This window comes from Coenobita brevimanus, chromosome 89 (genome assembly GCF_032717465.1).
Source record: "Coenobita brevimanus isolate Jiangsu-jjx chromosome 89, ASM3271746v2, whole genome shotgun sequence".
Taxonomy (NCBI): Eukaryota; Metazoa; Arthropoda; class Malacostraca; order Decapoda; family Coenobitidae; genus Coenobita; species Coenobita brevimanus.
The window spans coordinates 32232779-32260608 of NC_137042.1; the positions used below are offsets into that span (position 1 = coordinate 32232779).

The window sequence follows — 27830 nt, forward strand, 5'->3', positions numbered from 1 at the left end:
CATTGCACCAGCTACTTTCCTTCCTTGTGTCACCGTACTTTCCACTTCCTTTGCACATTTTCCTCTTTTTTTTTTTATCACTGTACCAAGGTATTTGACCTCTGTCACTAATTTCAGTCCCTCTCCATTCACTGTAACATCACACTGGGAGTCACCATCTCTCTTGAAATCCATCACTTTACTCTTTTCTACATTTACTTTCATGGCACAATGCTCACAGACATCGGCAAAACTCTGCACTAGTCCACAAAGTTCTTGTCCGGCATTTACAAGTACAGTAACCTCTCAAATAACGCGACGGTTAGGTTCCTGGAGAGGTCGCGTTAGTTAAAAATGCGTTTTTTAAACATAATTTTCCCATAAGAAACAATGGTAATATTGGGGGTTACGTTCCTGGACTCTGGGAAAGTCTACCCATCTGGGGAGTTATGCTACTTTAAACTTAAAAGCAACAATATTAATTTGAAGGAAAATCCACGTAAAAAACAAAAACAGTATATCTGGGGAGAAATAAACAACATTTGACAGTATATCTGGGGAGAAATAAACAACATTTGAGCCCTAGTTGGGCTGAAGTGTTGTTTACTTCTCCCCAGATACATACTGTTTTCGTTTTTTATGTGGATTCTCTTTCAATTCTACTTCATTCACGGCATTGTGAAAGTTCCTCAACATTATTAATACATTAGTAGGTCATAAAAACACTACAGTAAAAGCAACATTTTCATTACAGTAAGTAGGTCACAAACAATAACAACACAGCCTCACTTCATCTATGCATCACTCGTCGTCTGCTGCTGTCCCTCCTTACCCCTCTACCCCACCTCCCGCCACTCCCCACCCTAAATTTGTTGTCCCTCCTCGCTCTGCTGTCCTTCCTCTTCCTCTGACTCCCGTGCTACTGGTGATGAAGATAACTTCCTTAAGTTTTCTGTCTTCTTCAGCTCTATCTTGGTCTGAGTGGTTTTCTTCTTTCTGTTCTGCAGCATCAGTTTGTAACAATTTAGATCTACCATCACTTTCCTGGCCAAATTTTGTCCAAAAATGAGCCAAATTGCTCAGAATGGGGCCAAACTTCATTTTCGAATATTATAGTTCGAATAAAACCAATTTAAGCAACAGACAAATAAACAATTGTATTTATGCATAAACTGCCACGCATGGTCTATCAGCTCAGGACTGTTCAAGGCGCGCGTGGCTAATTTGAAACCATCACGTACATGTAAAGTTGTGTTAAATCGAGAAACCCTTGTTAGTTAAACATACCTCCTTAAATATTTGTTCGTGTTAAAACAAAAACGCGTTTCTTAAACTCGTATTAGTTGAGAGGTAACTGTAGTACTGCATCATCAGCATACAACAATTTTGAGATATTCCATCCATCATCATTCATTACCAAAGAAATCTCCCTCTCCATTACTCATGCTTTTGCTTCTCTCATCACCCCATCCATATATATACTGAACAACCATGGGGACAACACACAACCTTGTCACAAGCCCACACAACCACGCACTTAGATGCCCATTTAACCTTACACATGCTTCACTACTATCATAAAAACCCTTGATGGCACTTAGCAGCTTACCATCTACACAGCACATGCACAAAACCTTACACAATACTTCTCCATCTACTTTGTTGTATGCTTTTTCAGATCCATGAATGCCATGAACACCTTATAGTCATTCTCACACGCCTTCTCCACTATCTGCATTACCGTAAATATTTGACCCACACATACTCTGCCATTCCTAAAGCCACCCTGTTCATCACTCACTAGGATTTCTGTCATCTGTCTTACTTTCTCTATAATAATTCTTCCAAATACTTTCTCTACCACACTCAGTAAACTTATGCCACAATAATTCTTACACTCACTTCGCTCACCTTTATTTTTGTACAGGAGTACAATCACAGCCTTTTTCCACTATGCTGGCACAGTTTCACTCATCTATACCTTCTTACATATCTCCAACAAGCATTTCATTCCACTCTCTCCACTACATCCCTGCATACACCTCATCAACCCCAGCCACTTTCCCATTTTTCAGCCACTTCACAGCACTATTTACATGTGTCACGTGTCCTATCACTGCATTCCTTCTCTACACACCCCCAAAACCAATCATGTTTACAGTGGCTCTGTTCTCTATTCCCATTCATCAGGTTTTCGAAATATTCTTTCTATCCTGTCCTTACTTCATCCCCATGAGTTAATAATCTACCACCTACACCCTTCATTCCTTCACATTTCTTTCTCCTGTCACTTCTACATTTCCCCACCTCTTTCAAGAATAACTTCCTATGTTCAGGGTAGTTTGCAATCATTCTTCTTCCTAGATCATCATTTATCTCCGTTTTCCTCTTCACTAGTCTCTTTACGTGCTTCTTGCTCTCAATATATTCAGTTCTTATTTCAATTGAACCCATCTAGCCACTTCATCCTCTTTTCTTCCACCGCTCTCTTAACTTCTTCATCCCATCATGCCATACCTTTCTTCTTTGTTGTTACTCTTGCCACACCTCACACCGCTTTTGCATTCCTAACTAGGCAATCCCTATATGCATTGCACAGGCTGCCCAGATCCATTTCATTCCAATTCACTGATTCTAACTCCTCCCCTACTTCGGTCCTGTATTCATCTGCCTTTTCTTTGATCTTCAGCTTCTTGACTTTCAGTCTTTCTCCCTGACTGTTCCTCTCTCTCCTGGTCCACTTGACTCCTCTCAGTTTGATATTGCATACTACAGTCATATGATATGACAGATCTCCATGTCATCCTCTCACAGCCTATTACTGCAAATATTTGATCCACACATCCTCAGCCACTCCTAAAGCAACCCTGTTCATCACTCACTAGAAGTTCTGATATCTCTCTTACTTTCTCTACAATAATTCTTGAACATACCTTTCCTGCCACACTGAATAAACTTATGCCACGATAATTCTTACACTTACTTCGCTCACCTTTATTTTTGTACAAGGGTACAACCACAACATTTTTCCATTCTGCTGGTGCCTAAAATAAAGCCCTTGGAGAAAAAAAAAAAAAAAAGAAAAAAAAAAAAAGTCTGCAACAACCTGTCAGTACTAACTCCAATGAATGCCTGTATTTGTATTAGTCCATACAAGGTCAAATGCAGAATCAAATCTAATCCTAGGTGAGATTGCCAAAGTCTATTTTTCCCCCCATAATGGTGAAGTACAAATAGGGAATGAAAATATGTATGAAGAGTGATGCCAGTGACTATCAGAGTGTTGCAACAGCTATGTCTGTGTATGTTACAGCCTGTCTAAGATATATAAAAGGGCATAATACCAACATCCAATTTGTATATCTGCCACAGACTGAGTTCGAATCCAACACTTCAGGCACATAAAGTGTGAGACAAATATGTTACTTATCAGGCCCTCCCCAGCTCCAAATGACTTCATAGGCCATATAAAATAATTATCACATCACAAACAAATGAAGGAAAGCACACACACACACACACACACAAACCTGGCAGTAACAATTCATGGAATGGCCAGATTAAATGGCTTCATAGGCCTCATCAAATTCCTTCTCTGGGGATCCAGCAAAGAACTCCTCCAGGTCATCCTTGTCCTTATCTTTTTTCTTCTTCTTCTTTTTCTTCTCTCCATCCTTGTCTCTCTCCCTCTCTTTACTTTTCTTCTTGTGTTTCTTGATTGATTTCTCATCATCCTGTAAAATTGTAATTATCTGAGCAACAGAAATACAGAATAATTCTCAGATCTGAATTAGTTGGATCCAAGGGGTTTATAGTAATAATAATAATAATCTATCTATCTATCTATTGCCAGACGCCACAGTCCCGTAAGGGGTGGCCATTTGACTCCGAGTTATTTGTTTTATGGGGAGGGGCACTAACCCTCCACCAACCCACTTATTGACACGTAGGGAGCACGTATGGTTTGGTTATATGGTTACCACCCAGCATTGTAAATGGTTTCTTGGCTTACAGGAAACCATTTGGCTTGTCACTCAATGTAATAATAATAATAATAATAATAATAATAATAAAAACTGGCAAGTAGAATCATAGTGATAACTAATGTGAAAATCATGTAATGCATTGCCTACGATACCAACAACAGTAAATATGGTGAAATACCTTGCATTAATTATTGGTTCTTACACACACACACACACACACACACACACACACACACACACACACACACAGTCTTCAAATATGCACTGACTGCAAAGAGAGGTGATATCAATGCCCCCTTATTGCACAAAAAATATTCTGGAAAGTGGAGGTCTTTCGAAGCTAAATTTTCAAATCTGAGTTTGTAGTGTACACAACTTGTATGTTAATAGATTTCTTACATCATCATCATCATCTTATACAGGAAACATTCAGCCACAAGTTATTATTGTACAGCTAGAGTCTGAGCTGAGATTCTCTCACATTGTTTTAAATCTTAATCCACATCCCAATTTCTTTTTTCCCTATGGTTTCCAACAACTGCTGGGAAGTAATTAGCTTGTTTTGGCATTTGCTTTAGTTTCCAATCCATAGAAAACATCAGTTGCATCATTGCTGACCTCGATATGGAGATCCCTTTTGGGGAAGAATGGTTTCATTTGACTGTATTCTATTGATGTGACAACAAAGAGAGCAACAATAACAACAATGATGATAACAAAAGCAACAGTAACAAACTCAATGAGTATGAATCTGAATGCAACTTTAGTGTGCAACAGAACCATACTTTTCTACAGCACTTTCCAGTGACTAGCATCATATTTTAGTGTTAATCTCTTGCTACAACTTAGCATTAAGGTAGAAAGATGGTGAGTTTATGCCACATTATGTGAAAAAAGCATAGTGTACAACAGAACCATACCTTTACCTTCTTGGACTTATCTCTTTTCCTGTGTTTCTTCTTGCGCTCTGGGTGGTCAACAGGGCTGCAGCTCCTGGTGGAGGAACTACCACTGGGAGGGCTGGTTTTCTCCAAACCTTCCCTTCCATCACCACACCATCCTGCAAAACATTCACTACCATCATCATCATCATCACACCTCTCTTTCCCACTCAATGATCGGGTGAAATAGGAAGAATCATTCAACAGCACTGCCAGTGATATGACCCTGAAACCCAGCAGCAGTCCAGTCAGTGGAAGACACTAATATCTCCAAGACCGAAAAAAGTGCGTCAGGTCATGTCCAACATCAAGACAACGTTAAAAGTGCATCAGGTCATGTCCAACTTCAAGACAACATTGATCTTGTTTTTTGAGACTGAGGGGGTTGTTCACAAAGGATCTGTTCCCCGTGCAGAGACTGTCAACTGTCCATTTTACATTACAGCATTGAGGTGTCTATGGGAATGCATCAGGCACAAACATCATCCAGATGGCACACCCAGAAATGGTTCTCGCATCACATCAATGCCCCTTCAAACACTGCACTGTCAGTTCTGGAATTCTGGCCAAAAACAACTGTTGTTGCTCCACACCCCCTGTACTGGCCAGAGTTCACTTCCTGTGATTTTTTTCTTATTCTCCATGATTGAGTTAGAACTGAGAAGCAGAAAACTTGACAACTTAGAAGAAATCCAGGAAAAAAAATGCAAAGGTCTCTGGATAAGGTGACTAAAGATGACTACAGGAAGTGCTTTGAATGGGAAATGCACTGGGGAAAGCATAGCATTTCATGAGGAATACTTTAAATGGAACTAAAATGGATTCATTGTAAGTTTTGTAATGAAGTTTTTTTTTAATAATTCTGGGAATTTTGGGATCCCCCCTCATACATGCTGGAAAGGATCTAAAACCAGAATTAATGAAGCATTACAGTAGCAGAACTATCAATACCGAGGCAAATATATTTGCACAAAAATTGAAACTTCACTTTGTACAGCAATAGTAATTCCTCTAAACTGCAAGCAATAATGTTAATTCCGGTATATTTGCCTTTTTATAAACTGGATTGCACAATACTTAAATCTTCACATACTGCGAAAGCAAGTCTGCTAGACTGAGTGCAATACTGCCAATTCCAGTACAATTTGTCTTTTTATAAATACTGATTGTTAGTACTGCCAGATATGAAACTGCTGGCCCATCAGCATCAGTCTGAATCCTGATGCAGAGCTGGCCCATTAGCATCAGTGTTTGAATCCTGAGCAGAAAGTTGGCACCAATTAGGTCAGGTGTCCACTCACCTTCTGTTAGCTGAGGTAAAATGAGTACCGTACCTTGGGTAACAACTGGGAAATTTAATTGTGGTAATCTGGATGGTGCAGCAGCCTTGTATCCCAGGATTGTGGGTGAACAGTATATTGCATGTCCAAAGTCCAAGTCAGAGGTTCCCAAACATTTATGGTCATTCCCCATCCTTGCCAGAAAATCCTTGATGACTTCCCCCTTCCCGTCAAGTACCAAAGGGGGTGAAATCTTCCCCCACCTTTGGGAGTTATTTAAAATATCTATAGATTCCCAAGTTGTTCGCCTCCATTTAGCGATATTACCGTACTTTAAACATACAGGCCAAATGGCAAGAAATTTAGTGGTATTATGGAGATTTTTACAAAGTTTTGGAAACATTATAAATAGTTTGTACTTTCAAGTACCGTAACTAGTATGGTTATTATCTGACGACCACAATTGTGACCATCCTCTTAAAATGCAAAAATTAAAAGCCACAAGGCATCTGGCCATAAAACATATCAAATCTATAACCCGCAACACGTCAAAATGGTAATCTACAACCCGCAACACATCAAAAGGCTACTTTGGCCATTTTGACTTTATCCCCCCCCCCCTGCAATGTCCAAACTTCCCCCAGGGGGGGAATTCCCCCCTCCCCCATTTGGAAACCCCTGGCCTAAGTAATGGAGATGAACAAGATAGTAAAATGCCTCATGGCATCTACCTTCACCTTTATCTTTTCATCATTTCATTTACTACGGTAATTCTTTTAAATCATCATATACAGTATGATATTCAATGAACATTTCCTCTAATATAACAGAAATTCCTGACCCCTTTTTTGCTTGGATGGCCAACTGTAATTGACTTGAAATGATGGAAACTAATTCCTAAAGAGTAATTAATTCTCATCAGACTTCATGGAACCAGAACTTAGCATACCGAGTTACGGGAGCGGTCCAGTTTCATCAAATGAAAAGAAACCAACTACAACAAAATCTTACCTTCTTCTGCATCGGAGTCATCAGGTCGTGCTCCATCGGGCAGTATGGTGGAGGTGGATACATAAGGGTTGGCTGCACTGCCCTCCTCTGAGTTAAGCCAGTCATCTAATCGCTCACTTCTCAGTCCATTCTCATCCTTTTCAACCTTACCTCCCCCAACATTGGTTTTCTTCCCCTGTAATGCAAAGGTTTCCAGGTCCTCCATGACAATGTTTGACACACCAATGAAGGCTTCAATCTCCTGTATATCACTATCAACTGAGTGTTTCTTACTCTTTGCACTTTTTCTGGAAGTCCTTGTATCATCCACACTATCTGAACTTGATTTTCTCTCTGAAATTGACTTTCTCTGCTTGAGTTGGGGTGGGGAGCTAAAATTCATGTCCTCCTGTTCCTCCTCTTCCACTGAAACTCCTGTATGTGATCCCAACTGGAGGTCATCTGGATCAAGGTCAACTTGGAAGCCTGATACCAATGGATTCCCATCACACTCATCATCACTGCAAAAATAAGTAAATGAAAATAATAATGGCAGCAATAAAACATAAGCAGCAGTAATAATATTAAGAAGAATAATCAACTCGCGGCAGTAATACTAATAATAAGAATCATCATCGTGGTAGGTGGGGGCCCCAACATCCACCCACTTAGTGTAGCAGTACTCTATTTTAAGGTAGCTCTACACTGAGTGGCAAGCCAAATGATTTCCTGTAAACCAGAAAACCATTTACAATGCTGGGTGGTAACCTTATAACTAATCAACAAGTGTTCCCTACGTGACAGCAAGTGGGTTGGCAGAGGGTTAGTGCCCCTCTCTGGAAAACAAGTAACTAAAAATACGAACAAGAAGCCTCACACCTGGACTGACCAACAGGTGATGACAAAAGGACTGAACAAAGGACATGGTATTGATTGCGACATGGAATGTAAGGGGTGCGAATGATGAGGTGAAAGAGAAAGAGATTGTCCAGGTGCTTCAGGTTGCAAAAGTGGATGTATGTGGAATAACTGAAACGAAATGCGGAGGTGAGACTGTGAAGGAATGGGAGTATGGATAAGGTACATGTGCCAGAGTAGGCGAGAATGAGAGGGCAAAAGAAGGAGTTTGTATTGTTGTCACATTAAAAAGGGGTGCCAAATCCCTGATCATGCACTTCTCACAACATTCATTCAGTCAGCTCGATCTCTTAGCCTCACCTCCTCACCACTCTGCCTCATACACTCATCCACCACATCCCTCCACCTTCTTGGCCTACCTCACCTCCTCCTTCCTTCAAATTCATTCAGACATATCATTTCACCACTCTGTTGTTGTCCATTCTCTCCATGTGAACATACCATCTCAGTACACTCTCTTCGATTCCGGTGTCCACAGACTTCCTCATTCCACATCTTTCATGAATCACATTATTTTATATTCTTTCCACTCACTGTACTCCACATACATTCCTCACCAGTCCCATTTCCACTGCTCTCACTACTGACTCTTCATTTTTATGCCACACCATTGTCTCACATCCATATGTTAAAGGTGGCACTAACACTCCCTCATGTAAGCCTCGCATAACTGCAACACTCAAGCCTCTGTTTCTTATCAAGGCCTTCATGGCACCAGCTACTTTACTTCCTTGTGTCGCTCTACTTTCCACTTTTTTCCATGTGTTACAAATATTGTTATTAAAAATATTGTGTATTGAATGTGTTACAAATACTGTGAAATGAATGCATCATAATTTTCAATATACTTTTGATGGAAGGGATGATGTTTCTATGTATATAAAAAGTTATGTAAGGACTGCAACTTCTTTATCAATAGTGGATTGATAACCCCACTGCACTTAGCACTTTCTCCTTTATAGGACATTTCTCTGATGCACAGAGGATGGGTCTTTGTGCTACGTACTGATTTAATGCCTTAGTGCCTTTGCCCTCATACAATTTTCTTTTGATACCTCATGGTCTAGTGAGTTCTGGTGCCCTAACTGGATGCAACCAACTGGGGTCTACTTCTGAGGGGTGGCTGGGATTTATTGCAGATGTAATGCCACTAAGGGCCTGCATCTAGTCACTCTCACTATAAATGTCTGGATTGAGCAGCTTAGCCATGGGGCTATATGCCCTTGATGAAATAATACTGGACTGGCCTTGGTGATGGATAGTTCAGTTTACAATACCTGTCCTCTTCAGCCACAGGAGTTGAAGGGTCCTTGGTGGGGATGGAGGCCACATCATTGAGGAAGGCCTGGTCTAGCCGGCCACCATCAGGCACAAAATCGTCCACTGATACAGAGACAGTGGATGCTGAAGGCACATCTGTGTATGGCAGGAGGAAGACTGAGAAAACATAAAACTGAGACATAATGTACATCTAACACATCAGTATCATCAATTAATTTGATGAACCTTGGTTATGAGGAAGGAATGCATTTCCTTGGCTACCAGTCGAATGAAATCTCCAAAATGTCTACTCTTAGCCAATAAGTGAGCTGAAAGGGGTTTAGGATCATAATCAGGTTGGAAAAAAAAAAATGTACTGTACAGTGTTCAGCAGTAAAAGTGCTAGAATCCCATGCACTCAAACCCCACTTGCTCTTGATACTAATTTGGTCCCAGGTTCATCTGAACATAACAAAGTGAACTGCTGGCTGAAGCTGCCATTCTCCAGCAGTCCACCATCCTCCTCTTTGGGGCCTGGGAGGAGGAGGGACAATTGTATAACCAGGCAGTGGTGCTGCCCAGTTACTGTATATCAGTGCCACCATGTGAAGGCATTGCTCTCCACTACAAAAAAAAAAAAAAACCTAGCTGCCATTTACAACAAATACTGAATACTGAGTCAATGTTGTTTACAGTAGTTTCTACTCCGAGGGACAGGGTGTGATAAAATCCTTCACAACCCAACACTAAAAGCCATTTGATTTTGAGCATAACCATCTGTACAGATGTAATTTATTTTTTACTTCCCAAACAGATCCTGTAATTCAATTGGCATACCTGCCACTGCCTCCTTGGCTGATTCTGGTTCTTTGCTCTTGCTAAAAATGCGAGCCATAAAACTGATCTTGTCCTGTGACTTTTCAGGACTCTGTGTTGATGACTTGGGTTCACTTGAGGGGCTGTTGTTGCAGCTGGCAATGAAAAAAAAATTCTACATGTTAATTACACTTTATCAACAACCAGTATAATATACTTTTCTCACTTTACCTTGGCTAAAACTGATACCTCTCCATCTTGAATGCCAAATTGTTATAAAAGTTTAACACTAGAATATGATGCTAGTCATAAAGTACTGCTAAGAAAACATGGCCATAACATTGTCTTCTGCCACTGAGCTACATGAAACAATCTGCAAGAAAATGAAACCATGGCCAAGTTAAGGTGAATTAAGAACTGTATACCAAGTAGACTGAGTAGTATACACCCATGAAAGAAAACTCTGAACCCTGGCAAAATGTCTTATAACAAACCTCTGTACTCTGGCTTTGCCTAAAACTGCCAAACCTCCATCTTCAAAGCTGAGATTTAATAAGATATTAATACTACAATATGATGTTACAATACAATGGGTTAATTTCACCAAAGGGCAATTCACCAAGATGCCAATAACTCCAATTCAATGGTCTACAGCTTCCAAACTACTGTATCAATTAAGCTTCTGTTAGGCTTAGGCTTTATATTTAGACGGTGTGCCGTGATTCCGATTCGCCGAATGGACTATCAAAATACGTGGGATGGTCGTCTCGGGGTCTTGGCACGATCTGGTCGTGGTCGGCGACTCGTCATGCATTCATACTGTTTCTGTCGGTGACAGCATCATGACATGCAACGACCACATCACGACGCATCCAATTGAGCTAAGACTGCTTCATGACCAATGTATGACACTCCCGACTGCGACGCAACTGTGACATGACTTTTGGCACGTCATGAGGCATGACGAGTTGTCCCAGCAGCTCACGAATGCCCTAAAGAGTCCGGGACAATCAATGAAAAAATGCGTTTGAGTCGTGTATGTGTGACAGGGGCTTTACACACTTTACACCCTCCCACTCCTCCACTTCACACCCTATCATCTTTGTTTCACATAATGCCATCATGGTATATCTTGCACTCTTGAACATATTCACCACTTCCACTCTCTTGCTCTCCTCATTCACACCTCTCACATTCCACATGGCCATGTGAATCTGCCCATTTACTTGGGACCCTAGGCAGGTATTGGGCCCTCTGAGGCTCTCCGAAACTTCTGCAATAATTTAGTGATTTTAAATGGTTTCCTGGGTACAAGAAACCATTTGGCTTGTCGCTCACTGTGGAGATCATAAGGCAACACTACACTGAGTGAGTGGATGATGGGCAACCCCACCTACCTACAATAAATATTATAACAATAACAATCATCAAATACTATAGTTTGTGGTGAAATTACCCTGTCAGGTGAGGTAATTTTGCCATGAGACACTTCTTTTAAAAAATCTGTGACATTTTTTTTTTTTTTAAAATAGAAAAATCATTATACAGGGTAGGTATCTTTAGCAGAAGGGCTAAACGTATAGATAAAGCAGTTAAAATGTCAATATTCCATTCATGGCTGTTTGTATTTAGCAAAGACCACCATCCATGGTGAAATTATCCTGTTTTACCCTAGACACAAAGGACTGTTATGAAAAGGATGTAAAGCCACTGTACTGTCATTCTTGTAGTGATAGCAATACAGATGGGCAGCAGAGCTGCCCAATTATTTAAATGTTCCTCAACTTCCTTCTCTATTTTTCAAAAGCGAGATGCTGAACCACCTGCAGTCTACTGGCTCCGATGAACCTAGGGCTACTACTACTACTGCTACTACTACCACAGTCATTCTGAAAATGAGCTCTGAAAAATATGCTGAAAAAAAGAAAAAACAATAAAGTTAAGGTGGATAAATTATAGCTGCTATTATTGATGTCATTCCTGGCTCATCTGAATGTGAACCTAGTGGACTGAAGACTGAAGATGCCCCTCTCCTGCAGTCCACCATCCTTCTTTAGAGGGACTGTGTGGTTGCTGAGGGATTGTTTATGTAGGTGGGCAGTGAAGCTGCTTGGTTGTCAACTACTGTATCAAAGTGTCCCTCTTCAGCATTGATAGTACAGCAGAGAGACAGCAGAGAATGGCCTACAGCTAATTAATTATTACATGATAGAATTGGGTCACTACAAACAGCATGAATAACAAGTCATGTATGCATAAACTTTAATGAGCCCTAGTTATAAAGCAGAAATGAGTCTTTATGGATTTTGGTCAAATCAATCCTCCAATCTGGCTACACCTGGCCAACACTTGAGTTCAAATGGGTAAAAGGTCTTTCTCAGGTTGCATAAAATTTGACGAGCCTCAGTTATGAAGTGAGATCGTCTCCATGACTATTAGTCAAAACAACCTTACACTCAAATGACATCTGGCCATCAACTTAGTTCAGATGGGTTAAGACCCCTTCTTAGGTTGAAACAAATATGCTATGGTCACCTGGCAATGGTTGGTGAGGTTGCTGAAGTCTTGGAGGCAGTGTGTGTGGTAATGGCAGAGGTGTGGGGTGCAGGGCCAGAACAAGGGCTGGCCTGGGTGCTGGAAGAGTTACCTGATGACAGACTCACTGGGGCTGACACTGACTTTGACATTCCTGAAAAATTCATCATCATCATCATCATACGGACCTCCTTTCCCACCCTAGGGCAGGGTGAGGAGTAGCAATGTCCAGACAGCCCAAATTTGCCTAATCCAATGGGCCACGCTTCCATTCACTCATCATTCAAGCCCCCGGAATCCTGGCTCTGTCGGATACGCCAAAAACATTCACCACATTCTGTAGCTTCACATAAACGTATCCGATTGAGTCAATCTGGACGCTGCCACGTTAAAAACGGGTGCCAAAATTCCTGACCATGCACCTTCCCCTCACAACATTCATCCAGCCAGCTCGATCTCTTGTCAGTTCCCTAGCCTCACCGACTTCCAAGCCTCTCCTCCTCACACACTCATCCACCATATCTCTCCACCTTCTCCTTGGCCTACCTCGCCTCCTCCCTCCTTCAAATTCGCTCAGATATACCTTTATTCTCTCTACATGACCATACCATCTCAGTACACTCTCTTCGATTCTGGTGTCCACCGACTTCCTCACTCCACACCTTTCACGAATCACATTATTACGTATCCTCTCCACTCTCTGTACTCCACATACATTCCTCACCAGTCCCATTTTCACTGCTCCTACTCTTGACTTTTCATTTTCATGCCACACCGTAGTCTCACACTCGTATGTTAAAGTTGGCACTAACACACCCTCATGTAAGCCTCGTGCAGCTGCAACATACAAGCCTCTGTTTCATATCAAGGCCTTCATTGCACCTACTACTTTTCTTCCTTGTGTCACTCTACTTTCAACTTCTTTTGCACATTTTCCTCACTTTTCTATCACTGTACCCAGGTATTTGAACTCTCTCACCAATTCCAGTCTCACTCCATTCACTGTAACATCACACTGGGAGTCACCTTCTCTCTCAAAAACCATCACTTTACTCTTTTCTACATTTACTCTCAAGGCACGACGCTCACAGACATCAGCAAAATTTTGCACTAGCCTAGCAAGTTCTTGTCCGGTGCTTGCAAGCAGTACTGCATCATCAGCATATGACAAATTTGAGATACTCCATCCATCACCATTCATTACCGAAGCCATCCCTCTCTCCATTACTTGTGTTTTTACTTCTATCATCATCCCATCCATATATATTGAACAACTATGGGGACATCACACAACCTTGTCGCACGCCCACACCAATCGTGAACCATTCACTTAGGTGCTCATTAACCCTTAAACATGCTTCACTACCATCATAAAATCTCTTGAGAACACGTAGCAACTTAACCTCTACACAATACATGTGCAAAACTTTCCACAATCCCTCTCTGTCTACTTTGTTGTATGCTTTTTCCAGATCCATGAATGCCATAAACACCTTATGGTCCTTCTCACAAGCCTTCTCTGCTATCTGTCTCACTGCAAATATATGATCCACACCTCCTCTGCCACTCATAAGGACACCCTGTTCATCACTCACTAAGACTTCTGATATCTCTCTTACTTTCTCTATAATAATTCTTCCATATATGTTCCATACCACACTCAATAAACTTATGCCATGATAATTCTTGCACTCAATACATATATATATATATACTGTTTACAGAATTGCAATATCTGGTGCTGCTGGCTTGGGTCTATTAATGCAATATCCGGCGCCAAAATGGGATGTAACTGGAGGTTCTATGCAATATCCGGCATTGAGGGTGTACCAACCAGCTCGTAAACAGTAGCCGACTCACACTGTATTACTGTATTTTATCATTACTTTATTGTATTTTATATCTAATTTTCATCTTTTACTCATGGAAAAGGTTTTCGGACCGAAAGTTGAGACAGATAACGCAAAATCCGATTCAGTGCCGAATAATGAGCTGATTGGGGGAACTATGCAGTACCTGGCATTTTGCAATAACCAGCATAGTACACTATAATTCACAAAACAAAAATGAACACATACAGTATGTACCACAGACTGACAGACTTGTGGTCTTGGGTGTAGGGTGTGGGAATGATGTTGAAATAGTATTGTGGTGGTGGCTGGGACAGTCTGAGGAAAAGGAGCCATGGGCTCATTCATATCCACAAACACAAATGTGCATGCACACACGCACACACACACACACACACACACACACACACTGACCATTGAGTGAAGGGGTGGTGGCACTGGGTGTAGTATTGATACCAGACACTGCCTGAGTGAATGGTATTGTGTTGGTTGCCACAGAAGCCTGAGGAACTGGACCCAAGGACTCTGCCACTGCTCGACGTCGGTCCATGAGCTGGGTCAAGAAGCTGAAATATACACCAGTTTAATGACATACTGATATAACTGTACCCACACTTGGATAAAGAAGGTGTTTTTTATTAAGGCAGAGAAAAGTTTCAGTTTCACATGTGATAGATGGGTGGCCATCATCAATTATGCAGGGCACTAACATGAGAGTAGCTTCACATAAACGTATCTGACAGAGTCAATCCAGACGCTGTCACGTTAAAATGGGGTGCCAAATCCCTGATCATTATTATTACTGACCACATAAACCCCTCTAAAGCTATGTCTGACACTGAATTTTTCCTATGGTACAGGTTTTCTCCAGTGCCTGTATGCATAATCCTATACACAATATTCAAGAGCAAATGCTAGTCTTTAGTAAGAAAAGAGGTAAGAACTGCTGACATTAAGAGATTTTATTGTATGTCAGTATTAGAAACTGTCATATGCTCTTCTTAAAGATTTTAAATTTTAAAAGTAATCAGTGTTACCAACTGTTTGTCGCGCCTACCCACACGAAGGGGTGCACTCTCATCCTTTCAAAATTACCGCTTATGTTGAAGGTGTGAGTTTCCACTTCGAATAGGGTGTGGAAAAGGTAACCTTTGCCCTCACTTTCAAGACTATGGGTGTTAGGGTTTCTTGTCAAGTTAAAATAAATATGCTATAGTCAAATCTGCTCTCCAGTCTGACAATACTTGACCACCAACTAAGCTGAAAGGCAATAGTGATTCTTACAAAGACTGAACAAATCCATTATAGTTACTCACATGTCATAGTTAGCATCATCACTCTCCTGGTACAAATCAAGCTCCTGGACAGTGGCGTCAATCTCTGCGGTGTTGGTCTCCAGCTGGCGAAGGAGTGTCTCCCTCTGCACAGACAGAATCCTACTTAATTTTCTGAATCCAGGTGATATGAGGCCCCTAATAACATAGTGTACCAAGCGCCACTGAAAGCGAAACTGAGTTAAGTATACCATTATGTAGCCCAAACCCCCTTTGATCTGGAAAGCAACCATGAGGTACAGAAAGCAACTGGCATTAGGGGTCCAATTTCCCCTTCTGCAACATGGTCTCACTGCCCACTTCACCTCAGTGCGTCGACAAACCTTCATGCTGGTCACAGACTGTACCAAGTGCTTCCCAGCAACGAATTGTCTGGTGTTACCAGATACTAGCATTTCTATGCTCACATTCATGCATTTTTTTTTATAGCATTATTAATTATTGTACCATTATTCTAACATAATGGAATATTTCAGCATAAAATTGAATTATTTTAAGGGTAAGTTAGCCATAATGTACAGAAAATGGGAAAGGCAGAGAGCTCAGCAAGACACTGACAACTGTAATCTGGGAATCTGTTGCGACGTGACGTAGTTTTTTGTTTACCAGCCGGCCTAGAACACTGCCTGGATTAACTGGCTATTTTCAGAGCTGTTTTAGTGTTTTTTCTCATTGTCTTGAGAACATGAGTGACTCTAGTAGTGAGCAAAATGCTGCTGGTTCTTCTCATAACAGAAAAAGAGCGAGGAGGCCAGAGATGTGGGCACAAAACATTAGTAAGAAGCTCAGGAACACTGGGCTTTTGCTTTTGCTTTTGTGAACATTTCCCATTGATATCTTTGGTTGGTTTGATTGTTAAAAATGCTTACTGAGAGTACACTTTGTCTCTCAACCACACTGGAGAGAAATGCAGCTATTGTTGTACCTTTCAGAATGCTGCTAATTTCTCTTCTACTAAGATCAGCATGACAAGGAAGTATGAACTTCAAGCTAAAATACACACACACACACACACACACACACACACACACACACACACATATATATATATATATATATATATATATATATATATAAAGCACTAAAAAATATTCATTAGTTCCAAAGTTATGGCATTTTGAAAGTTACACAACTTTAACTACATTTTTCTCCATTTTCAACATGTGGCGTCCAGTACACTATGTTATTAAGGGCCTCAGATTATAACTTTTAGTTTATTCTTGCTGCTACCAAATGATTTTACCCATGTTTTATGGAGAATAATTAAAACGGAGGGGTTATATACAGCCTTTAAAAATCTTTTCGGTACAAGAGACTTTTCCTAAACCAAATCAAATCATCAGGATATAGGCTGAAGACAATGAATACTAAGACTCTGAGCTTCATTGGTTAAGTATGGTTTAGATCTGTCAAAATGAGATGTAAAAATAGATATTATGTAAAACAGAAATGAGCACAAGCTGTAAAAAATTATGCTAACGCACCTTCTGTATTCCACAATCCCTGAATTACAAGTCTAGGGGAAAAAAAAAAAAAAAAAAATCTACAAAAATGCAAAAACTTGTTTTCAAGGTTGAGTTGTCTGTAAAAATGAACAAAGATACTACCTGTAGCTGCAGAAATGGCAGGTTGAAGAATTTGTGCAGAAACTTGAGGCCATATCCATTTCGCATGGACGATTCTGTGTAGCGGATATCTGCTGCTCCCTCGGGCCTTTCCAGAAGACAGCAGAAACATGGAAAATCTCTACATTATGAAATTATTAATCCTTTTAATTGCACAGATGCCCTTGGGTATTTTATTCAGGCTAAATGCAAAATATTTTACCATCATCATCATCATACACACCTCCATTTCCACCCTAGGGCAGGGTGAGGAGTAACAATGTCCAGACAGCCTAAGTTTGCCCAATCCAATAAGCCACGCTCCCATTCAAGCATCATTGAAGCCCCCGGAATCCTGGCTCTATCTGATACGCCCAAAACATTCACCACATTCTGTAGCTTCACATAAATGTATCCAACAGAGTCAATCCAGACGATGTAACATTAAAATGGGACGCCAAACCCCTGATCACGCACTTCTTCTTACAACATTTGTCTAGCCAGTCCACATCGTCCTCACATGGCCCTCGTATCAGCAACCATTCCCAGCATCGACCTCTCTATGAGCACATAATCAATCGGGCTCCCTTCAACATGATCCCCGTTCCATCTATACCATGTGTATTATGTGCATGTTTGTGTTTGAAATATGAGTTACAAATGCATAACCACCTTTTCTGACACATATCCTTCAGGTGCTTCCCATTATCATTTTCTCCTGGTACTCCATTACAACCCAAAGTATTTTATGCAGGGTGAAAAGTCAAAAATTTAAAAAGCTAATCAAGACAGTTCTCAAACTTTGATGAGAAGCAGCACCTGTACTTATATTGCTAAATAACATGGCATTTGGTACTCTATGTAAAATAGTCTGATGTGTTCACAGAATATGAAGAAGTCGAAGACATTTACTATTTAACTTAGCTACCCTGTAAAGAAAATCAACACTTTATAATAAACACAGAGATACTGTACTTTTCTGAAAGATCAACATCCTAAATGATACAGTAAGGTTTTGCTATAGGACAGGGATGCTTTCCAAAATATAGCAACATTTTTTTCCCCTTTATATATAACTGGTACTTTTCACTTTAACTTGGCATATGATATCCAACTATACAATACTTATTCAATACTCAACTATAACAAGACATTAACACTAAAATATGATGCTCATCATTTGAAGCACAACAGAGAGGATGTTGATCCACAGTACTGCTTTACAGTCATCCCTTGGTTATCACACATAACTGGTATCGAACATGGAACGTGATAACGAAATAATACGATAATGAACACATAAAACCTGTGAGATTTATCATAAATGGTCACAGGCACCCAATTTCCAACTCAAATTTTCCCTTTCATGACAATTTAGACCCACTAAATACATACACAGTATAATGTTAAGTAAAAGAAATACAGTGCTACTGTATTGTTAGGTTAACAGAAAGTGGCAAAAAAGGCGCAATAAGGGAGAATGATCAATCTGCTCCCAGGTACATGTACTTCACCCAACCCTTGACCAGCCACTCGCCTTGTCCATAACTGTACACTGATTGAGGTAAATGTACAGTTTAGTTTAAGCAGCAGAAGGACCATACCAGGTCACATCTTATTCTTACAGCTTGTTTTCCATATTTTTCTTATTATTTTTACAGTGGTAAACAACTGCTTTTTGGTCATTTAGTTTCCTTATTGTTTTTATCCTTTTTTTGTTTTGAGAGAGAAGGTGACTCCCAGTGTGATGTTGCAGTGAACAGAGAGAGCCTGGAATAGGTGAGAGTTCAAATACCTGGGTACAGCAATGTCATGTGCTGATGCACTGAGTCAGTATATGTGGAACGTATGTAAAACTGTGTGCGTTTGTGAGTTTCAGGCTTGACCTGACTCTGGCACATGGTAATGACATTTCGAGCCAGAAAATACACTATGACAGAAACAGCGTAGATTTTAATCTCTTCATGATAATGAAACCTATAACAATGAAGTATTCTACAAGGGATGACTGTACTCTGCCACTGAATTATGGGAAGTGAGCTACAAAGGAATGAAAATCTCAGCCTTTTTATTAAATGTGCATAATACCTTTCCAATCCTTCCACAAAGAACTTGAGGTCATGCTCTGATACAACACGATGATGCCCCATGTCCCTATGGTTGGCCAGGATAAGCACAGGGATGTGGATTGGCACACGTTGCAGCTCATTACGCACATATTCAAATGTCCTGCAGAGAAATCAAAAGCATATGTGCCAATATGGCAGCTGTTTTACTTAGCCCTTTCACACTCAGATCTGGTGTTATGCTATAAGTGAGGGTGTTTTGATATGTTGGTGGCATTATATGGAAGACATAGTGACTGATATTGTTGCTGATGTGGCCCACAGCTATCTGAACATAAACTTGGTGGAATGAGATTGCCCTTCTCCTACAGCCTACAATCTTTCCTGGGATAATGAGAGATGAGTGATATTTGTATTACTGGGTGGCCAAGCCACCCAATTATATCAACACCATCACAAGAAGGCATCCCACTCCAGCACCAAGAGCAGTGAACACAATATCAAATGCAAAGCCATAAAGTTTCCTGCAATGGCTGGGATTATAACCACAATGTCCCCAGTCCACTGCTCTATTCAGTAAAACTGCAATAAATGATTCTAAACATAAACTACAGTTTGTCTGATTTTACCCGACAGATCTGGACCAGTCCCAACAACGAGAAGACTCATGATTACGTGAAATTTGATCAGCCTTAATCAAGGGGTAGAAATGAGTACATTTGGTTACTAGACAAATCAACCCTCCAATATAAATACATTTGGCAATCACCTGAGTTGAAAAGGGTTAAGGACCTCTGCTAAGTTAAAACTAATGTACAATACTTACACAGGTAATAGTGTTACGATGATGATGAAAACTTACCAGTTCTTTGTCATGTCAAGCATTAGTATGACGCCGTTGGTGCCTTTGTAAACATCCAGGAATTGTGCATCCAAAGCCGGCTCCTCAAACTCCAGGTTACTGTTGTCCAGCTTAAGCCCCTCTATCTGTCATGAGAATAACACATGGTTAGAGACATTTTACTGAAACTGAGAGTGCAAAACTGTAAGCAAGCCCTTAACTTTTGACAGCCATTTTTGGAACATCTGAACTGCTCAATATAATCAGCCTGCTCATTTAATGAATATAACTGTTTGATATAATTAGCCTCCTCACTTACTGAACATTCACTTCCATAACATGTGATATGTCTTAATCCCATTAATATGAGTAAGTATTTTTATTATATTCTTACCAGTTCCACACAATTACAGTACATTCAAGTCAAGAAGGACATCTAATACTGAAAGGATTAATGAATACTATTTCAAACTCCTGCAACTCAAAAAGTACCTCCTAAACTGACTATAAACCTCTGAAATGAGCATGAATAAGAAATACTTCATAAATCAGATTTTTTTTTATATAAATACTACAACCCACCAATACAGCATTCAGTACAAAAATTACACTGAACCTAGTTTGATTTATTTATCAATCATTTACTGCCCCATCAGGGGCACATGAGGCCACGGCTAGACAACTTCGTCCAAACATTTATGGTCATATTCTAAGTGATGAAGAGAGGTTTAGCAGCATCTCTTCCTTGGATATTTATTTTTCCACATTACACCATAACATATCTTCTGTGCTTTTCAAATCACCTAAATATTAACACAGCCTGCATCAGTAACACACAAGAGGATGACGTGTAACATGCAGTAAATAGCACAAAAGAATAGGTGTTACAAAGTCTCTAAAAATATGCATATGACCCTTCAACAGAGTGTAACCAACTGCTTGCCCTGAGTATTACTATGTGGGTAGCTAGTAAATTCCACTATCCCTCAGATGTTAACCCTTATGAGTCCGTATCCAAAATATCAAACGAAAAACATTACCTACCTTTTTCTTTTTCTTTCCTTTGTCTACAACATCCCACACTTCCACTTTGACTACATCATCTGTTGCCTTGTAATTCCACTGGATGCTGGCCACCTGTACAGTAATTAAATGTCATTGTTGTCATCATCATCATAATCATCATCACCATTATCATCCTTTCCAACCTCTTTCTCCCCCCCCCCCACCTAAAGATAAGATGAGATGTACGGATCCAGAAAGCAGGGAAAGAGAAAACACAAAAGAGAGAGGGCTAATCAACAGCATGCCAGTGAAATGGTTCATACACTAGTACACTTGCTATTCAAGCCCCTGGAATCCTAACCCCTACCTCACTGGCATGACTATCCACACATATCTGGCATTTAAACATTATACACAGAAAAAATTATAACAGCCAATCCCACATCATGCCCAGCAAGATGCTGATAATAAAACAACAGAAACAAACCACAAGTGAATGATATGGTGCAATATGCAAAGTAATCTGTAATGGAAAAGCTGTTCTGAAGCCTCCTATGTCACTTATGACTGTCTGGTTCGTTCACTTCAACTTTAACACCCTGAAACCAGTTCATGTCTAAGGACGTGTGGTCGACAGACGACAGTTCACGTCTGAGGAAGTTTTCACATTTTGCAGGCACGTTTTAACTTAAAGACGCATCAATCTCACTGAAAGTGGTGTGGCAGGCTCCCTCATGCACCTGAGGGTGTGGGGAGAGGCTAGCTGGGACAGAGGTGGGGAGGAGGGGTTGGAGGAAAGGAATCTGGAAGGGCAGAATACATGTGTACTGACTGTGGTCAGCCACCAATGCACTAGTAGAGATATACAGCAGCAGAGGGTGGGTATACGCTTTTTTTGTGAGTTTGTATCATTTGTGACTGATCTGTAAGAAAAAAGGAATGAAAATCCAGTTTAAGAAAATAGACCAGGTTGTGGGAAGGGGATAAGGTGCAGGGAACCTGATGTCAGGGGGTTAAATTGCAATGAAGAATGCAAGCCCCCCTAATGTTTGTCGGTCATTTTTGGAATGGCTGTGGTTATCACGTACGATCAGCCTGCATTCTACATCATACACTGTAGTTAGCAATGAAATAGGAAGGTGATACGCATTCCATCTTCTCCACATGCTTTGGAAATTCCATAAAGAACTGGAGGTTTGCATTCCACTTTGCAATATAATGCTTAACAGTACTACCCCACAGGTACCAAAGATTGATGCCTCCACATGATGGTACTGATATACCTGGGTAATGGGGCTGCCTGGTTGTGCAAACATTCCTCAAATCCAAAAGGTGGATGGTGGACTGCAGGAAAATGGCAACTTGGGTTCATGTCCAAATGACCCTGGGGTTGTAACTACTAATTACTACTATTACTACTACAATTACCACAGCTTCCTCTGACCTGTATCTCCTCTGTTGGGATGTACTCCTCATGAAAGGGTTGGCCCTGAAGGCGTTTGAAAAGACATGACTTCCCTACGTTGCGGTCTCCTCTGATCACTATCTTCACTGTCAACCAAAATAAATTTCATCAGTCCTGAAAACTCTATATAACACTGCAGACACCAATTTCAATTCACTTCCTTATAATAAATGACAAAATGGTGACCAGTGACTTCTGAAACCTTGCAATGTGATCTTCCTTTGGAAAACAATAATTTTCCACAGTGTTGTCTAAGAGTTTCATAATTGTTCAGCTAAAAAGTGGATCAATACAACTGTCTCCAACAGTATCTTATACTGCAATACAGTTGTTGTTGTTGATTAACCTCGGTCTGTCTGGCCGAGAAGACCCATTAATGGAAGCAAGCAAACATCCCTCCCATGCATTGAGCGGATGTTCCCTAGTGGTTTGCAGTGCTTTGTTGTCATAAGGTGCAGGTAAATGAGCAGAGTTTTGGTTCCTGGATGAATGCTACATTTGTGGCGTTCCACTCAGTTAGCAGGAGCACCATAGCAGGCTCTAAGCTACATTGTTATCTGGTTACGGTATATGGTTACTGCCCAGTGATGTAAAATGGTTTCCTAGGTTACACGAAACCATGATGCTTGTCACTCAATGTATGGCTCCTAGAAGATAAAATAGTAATAAAATGTGGCAGAAAAGAAAAGGAGAAATAGAAAGAGTGGAAGTCAGACAAAGACAGAATGATAAATGTGAAGAAAGAAGTAGGCAGCATTACATCAAGTAAGTGGATGATGGTTGCCATCACCTACCACCAACGCAATACAGTACTGCATACCAGAAAAACCTGCAGGTTTACAGTTGCTACTTTCATCCATGATGTGCTGTAATTTCAAATGGGTGAGAGTTCATGCTGTGAGAGTTTCTTCTGATGCAATACTGGTTTTTGAATGGTGAATACACAGCTATTATCCATTTTAATTTAGTGCACACATAAACAAATTCATTACTTAGGACTGAACTGAACACAGTGTGGATGCCTTACTGTTGTACTGAACTCCACGTGCAAATCGTCGCTGGAGTGACGCTGCCATGGCCTGCATCCCTGGGGGGGAGGTTTGAGCGGCAGGACCGTCAGACCCTCGGCCGGCTAACTTGCGTAGGGCAGAGAACATCTTGCAAAATTCCAAGGGACCAGGTCAAGTAGACAGGAGAGAGGGATATATAATCCTGATGTTCTATAATTGTCTACACATTGTGAGGATTCTGTAAAAAAATAAATAATTAAATCATATATGTACTTCTTACAAACTGATATATGTGGCCAGGTAACTAATGCAAAGCAGAAGACATCTTGTAAGCTTTAGAAAGAGCAGATCAAGTATACAGGAGAGGGATGGGAAATATCTGCTCCTGATGTTCTATACTTGTCCACATATCATGTAGATACTGAAAATAACAGCTCATGTGCACTGTAATACAAGTTTAAATAATCTGCTGGTAGCTACCTTGTGCAATGAAGAAAATATCTTGTAGGCTTCTTAAGGACCAAATTAAGCAGACAGGAGAGTGGATTACTGCTCCTGATGGTTTATGCTTGGCCACACACTGCTGCAATGCAGTAAAAATAACAATGTATGTGTACCGCATTACAAATTGAAATAACCTGCAGCTGATTAAACTGCATATGGTGGAAGAATCTTGTAAGATTTCAAAAGACTGGTCCAAGTTGACAGGAATGGGAAACATCTGCTCCTGATTTTGTAAACACAGCAATAGCAAACACAAATTACAAAGATCTGCTACAGGCAGCAACAGTCACTCTCATACAGCATGGGGCACGGGAACCCAAGGCTAGTCTACAACAGTTCAGAACAGTGATTCTTAAGTTATTTCGATGTCATTAACCCTTGAGTCTTATTACAGAATTTCATATACGCTTATTATTTTTGGCAATTTTAATTTAATCCGCCCCTGTGTATAAATTTATATATAATTCAATTCATAACGAAACAAAAAATTGTGTTTATTTTATTCAAGTTTCTGATCATCCTAAAAATACAGAAAGAAAAATAGGGGTGATGAAGAAAAAGGTGTGGAGTGAGGAAGTCGGTGGACACCAGAATCAAAGACAGTGTCCTGAGATGGTATGGTCATGTGGAAATAATGGATAACAACAGAGTTCTGGACAAATGTGGAAGTGTGCATGGAAAAGTCTGTATGGAATGAGAGACTGCTTTTGATTGGTGATACGAATGGTAAAGTAGGGAATGTGAAGTTGGATGGAGTAATTGTTGAGTGGGGTGTGCCTGCTGAGATACATGAGAATGGCAGTGCTTTAGTGGACATTTGTGCCGGGAGGGGGTTGGTGATAGCCAATACCTTCTTCAGGCACAAAATGCTCCACAGGTATACATGGCGAGTGATGAGAAGGGTGGATGGTGAACTGAATGAATGGAAGGCAATGATTGATTATGTGTATGTGGATGAAAGGATGCGAAGATGTGTAATGGATGCAAAAGCATATACAGTAGAGGTTGGGAGAGTGGACTTTCTGGCCACCACTTGGTCAACAAGGTCCAATGGAAATGGAAAATAGAACATGTCTAGATAAATGAGGGACTACTGTGCAAAATACATCATCAGCCTGCAGGGGTTAACTGGCCTTACCTCTCCTCATTCTTAAGTAGGAATGGAGGTTTGCATGATGATGATGATAAGGTCATCCCACTTCCTTAACCTAACATCAGCAGCAATATAACTGGTTGCTATCACTGTCTGCTTTGGATATCCATAGCAGTGTATTTACATTCAATCTCACTGACTGCATATGTCAGTGCATCCTAACCTGGCTCCACTGTGTCCCCCAGAACTCTCATAATTTTAACCACCCAGGATTGCCACTACACCTAACCCTGAAAACCCTCATTAACTATCAGGCCAAGACTTCTAATCTAACTTCCTAATCAACCCATGCAAGACTGCCACCACGTCACTGCTATTTCAATGAGAATTACCTTTGACGGAATTACTGTCATAATAAACTAATAGCACAGGGTGATACTATTTCTAAAACAATATGGTAATCATCAACAATGCATGAAAAAATACAATGAAATCATTAGTGTAGAGCTAAAAAATTATTGGTACCGGTAATTTCCATGTGCCGGTAATTCAACTACCGGCACATGTTCATTACAGGTAGGCCTATCGTCTTCAAAGGAGGTTTCGTGTGTATATTTTGGCTGTTACAATTTACAGATACTAAATGTGCAGCTTCATGGCCAGTTATAAAGGTCAATCTTTCTATCTACTGCCAGACGCCTCAATCCCGTACGGGGTGGCCACAACAAATCGCCTCCACGTCACCCTGTCCCCCGCCATTTCACTGCCCTGCTCCCAACTCACACCCCCTCTCTCATACAGCCTACCTCTCCACTCCATCCCTCAATCTCATCCTCAGCCTCCCCCTCCCTCTCCCCCCCTCCACCTCACTCACATCCACTCTCCTCATCAGTATCTCACCCTCAATCCTCTCCACATGGCCAAACCATCTCAGTATGTTCCTCATAACGTTTCCTATCACATCCACATCCACACCACAACACTCCTTTATATTCTCATTTCTCAGCCTGTCTCTCCATGTGACTCCTCTTACATAACTCATTTCTACTGCTCTCACCCTTGACTTGTGTCCTTCCAACAACGTCCAAGCTTCATTTCCATATGTTAGAGTTGGTATCACAATACTGTCATGTAGTAACTTCTTCACTTCCATGCTCACTTCAGAAGTTATAAAGGTAAAATACTTAAACACAAACAAAACTGCAACCACCCAAACCTCTAATTCTAGTACCATTTCTGGAGAAACTCTGGATACTCATCACCTCGCCAAACGTAATTTCATTTAAACGTTGATGAAACAAGAGACAGAGCTACAAGCACAAGAATCCACTGCACTAAATGTATTAAATACTAAACAAAGCAACTGTGATGGAAGTCATAAAGAAATCCACCTAATACAGTCATTGTAAAAAAATTAAAAAATGAGAGCATGACTGACCTAAACTGCATTAATACCATGGCTTCTCACTGTCTTACACGTTAGCTCTGCTTAAAGCATAAAATACTTACCATTCTACTGTCTAGGCTTCAAAATTGCATTAAAAATCTGTCTATTTAGTAAGTTCATTTTTCCTGCTTAGTCAAACTACGGTACTACGGTAGATAACCTTGCGCTTGTTTAGGCAACCTGTTACCTTAATGGCAACCATACATACTGATATATTCGTACCATTTTTATGCATATCCTATTAAAGTGATCTGCCTGACTACCAAATTACAATATACACTACATGGGATAACGTTCATGGCTTGGATCTGGCGCGGCCACTCTTCTCCATATGTCAATATTGTCGCTTGAGACACGTTAATAATACAACCACTAAATAACTCACACAAGAAGAACCTTTACATGCAGTATACAGCAGTTACTTTTACGCGCTTTAATTTATAAGTACAGAACAAGGAGGTCCATTCCCCAACCTCCACAGCTGATTTTGTTTTCAAGTATAAGTGTCCGAAATGTCAGGAAAGATGGTTCCACGAAGGGATTCGTATAACCTTTTCCAAATCTACTATTAACAGAAATCTGTGGAGACACACACACTACAGCCAGACGTCACAGTCCCGCAAGGAGTGTCCTTTTTTCTTTTGAGTTTGTTGTTCCACGGGGAGTAGCACTAACTCTCCACCAACTCATTTGGTGACACATAGGAGCACGTATGAGTTAGTTACTGGGTTACTACCCAGCGTTGTAAATTGTTTGGCTTACAGGAAACCACTAGGCTTGTCACTCAAGGTAAAGCCACCTAAAAAGGAAAGAAGAGTAACAAAAAGTGGCAGAAAAGATGGGAAAAATAAGAAGAGAGGAGGGGGGGAAGACACACAAAAAATGATAAAGGTGAAGAAGTCAGCA

At 40.6% G+C, this 27830-nt stretch overlaps 1 protein-coding gene across 2 annotated transcripts; it reads right to left on the minus strand.

Annotated features, from left to right (window-relative positions):
- Positions 1–3074: 3074 nt before the first annotated feature.
- Positions 3075–27562, minus strand: LOC145411462 (rab-like protein 6). Of its 2 annotated transcripts, XM_080281507.1 has the most exons (16): positions 27520–27562; positions 24361–24460; positions 23898–24118; positions 22850–22956; positions 21445–21537; positions 20422–20546; positions 19582–19722; positions 17497–17602; positions 15872–15975; positions 14970–15121; positions 12706–12859; positions 10192–10325; positions 9372–9510; positions 7198–7697; positions 4886–5025; positions 3075–3713 (listed from the first exon to the last, which is right to left on the minus strand). In XM_080281507.1, exons 3-16 carry the CDS (start codon positions 24025–24027, stop codon positions 3540–3542), a joined length of 2199 nt encoding a protein of 732 aa, XP_080137633.1. In that variant the 5' UTR covers positions 24028–24118; positions 24361–24460; positions 27520–27562; the 3' UTR covers positions 3075–3539. The 2 variants fall into 2 exon arrangements, with proteins under 2 accessions (XP_080137633.1, XP_080137634.1); XM_080281508.1 differs by lacking the exons at positions 24361–24460; positions 27520–27562 and adding an exon at positions 27373–27399.
- Between the last annotated feature and the right edge of the window lie 268 nt (positions 27563–27830).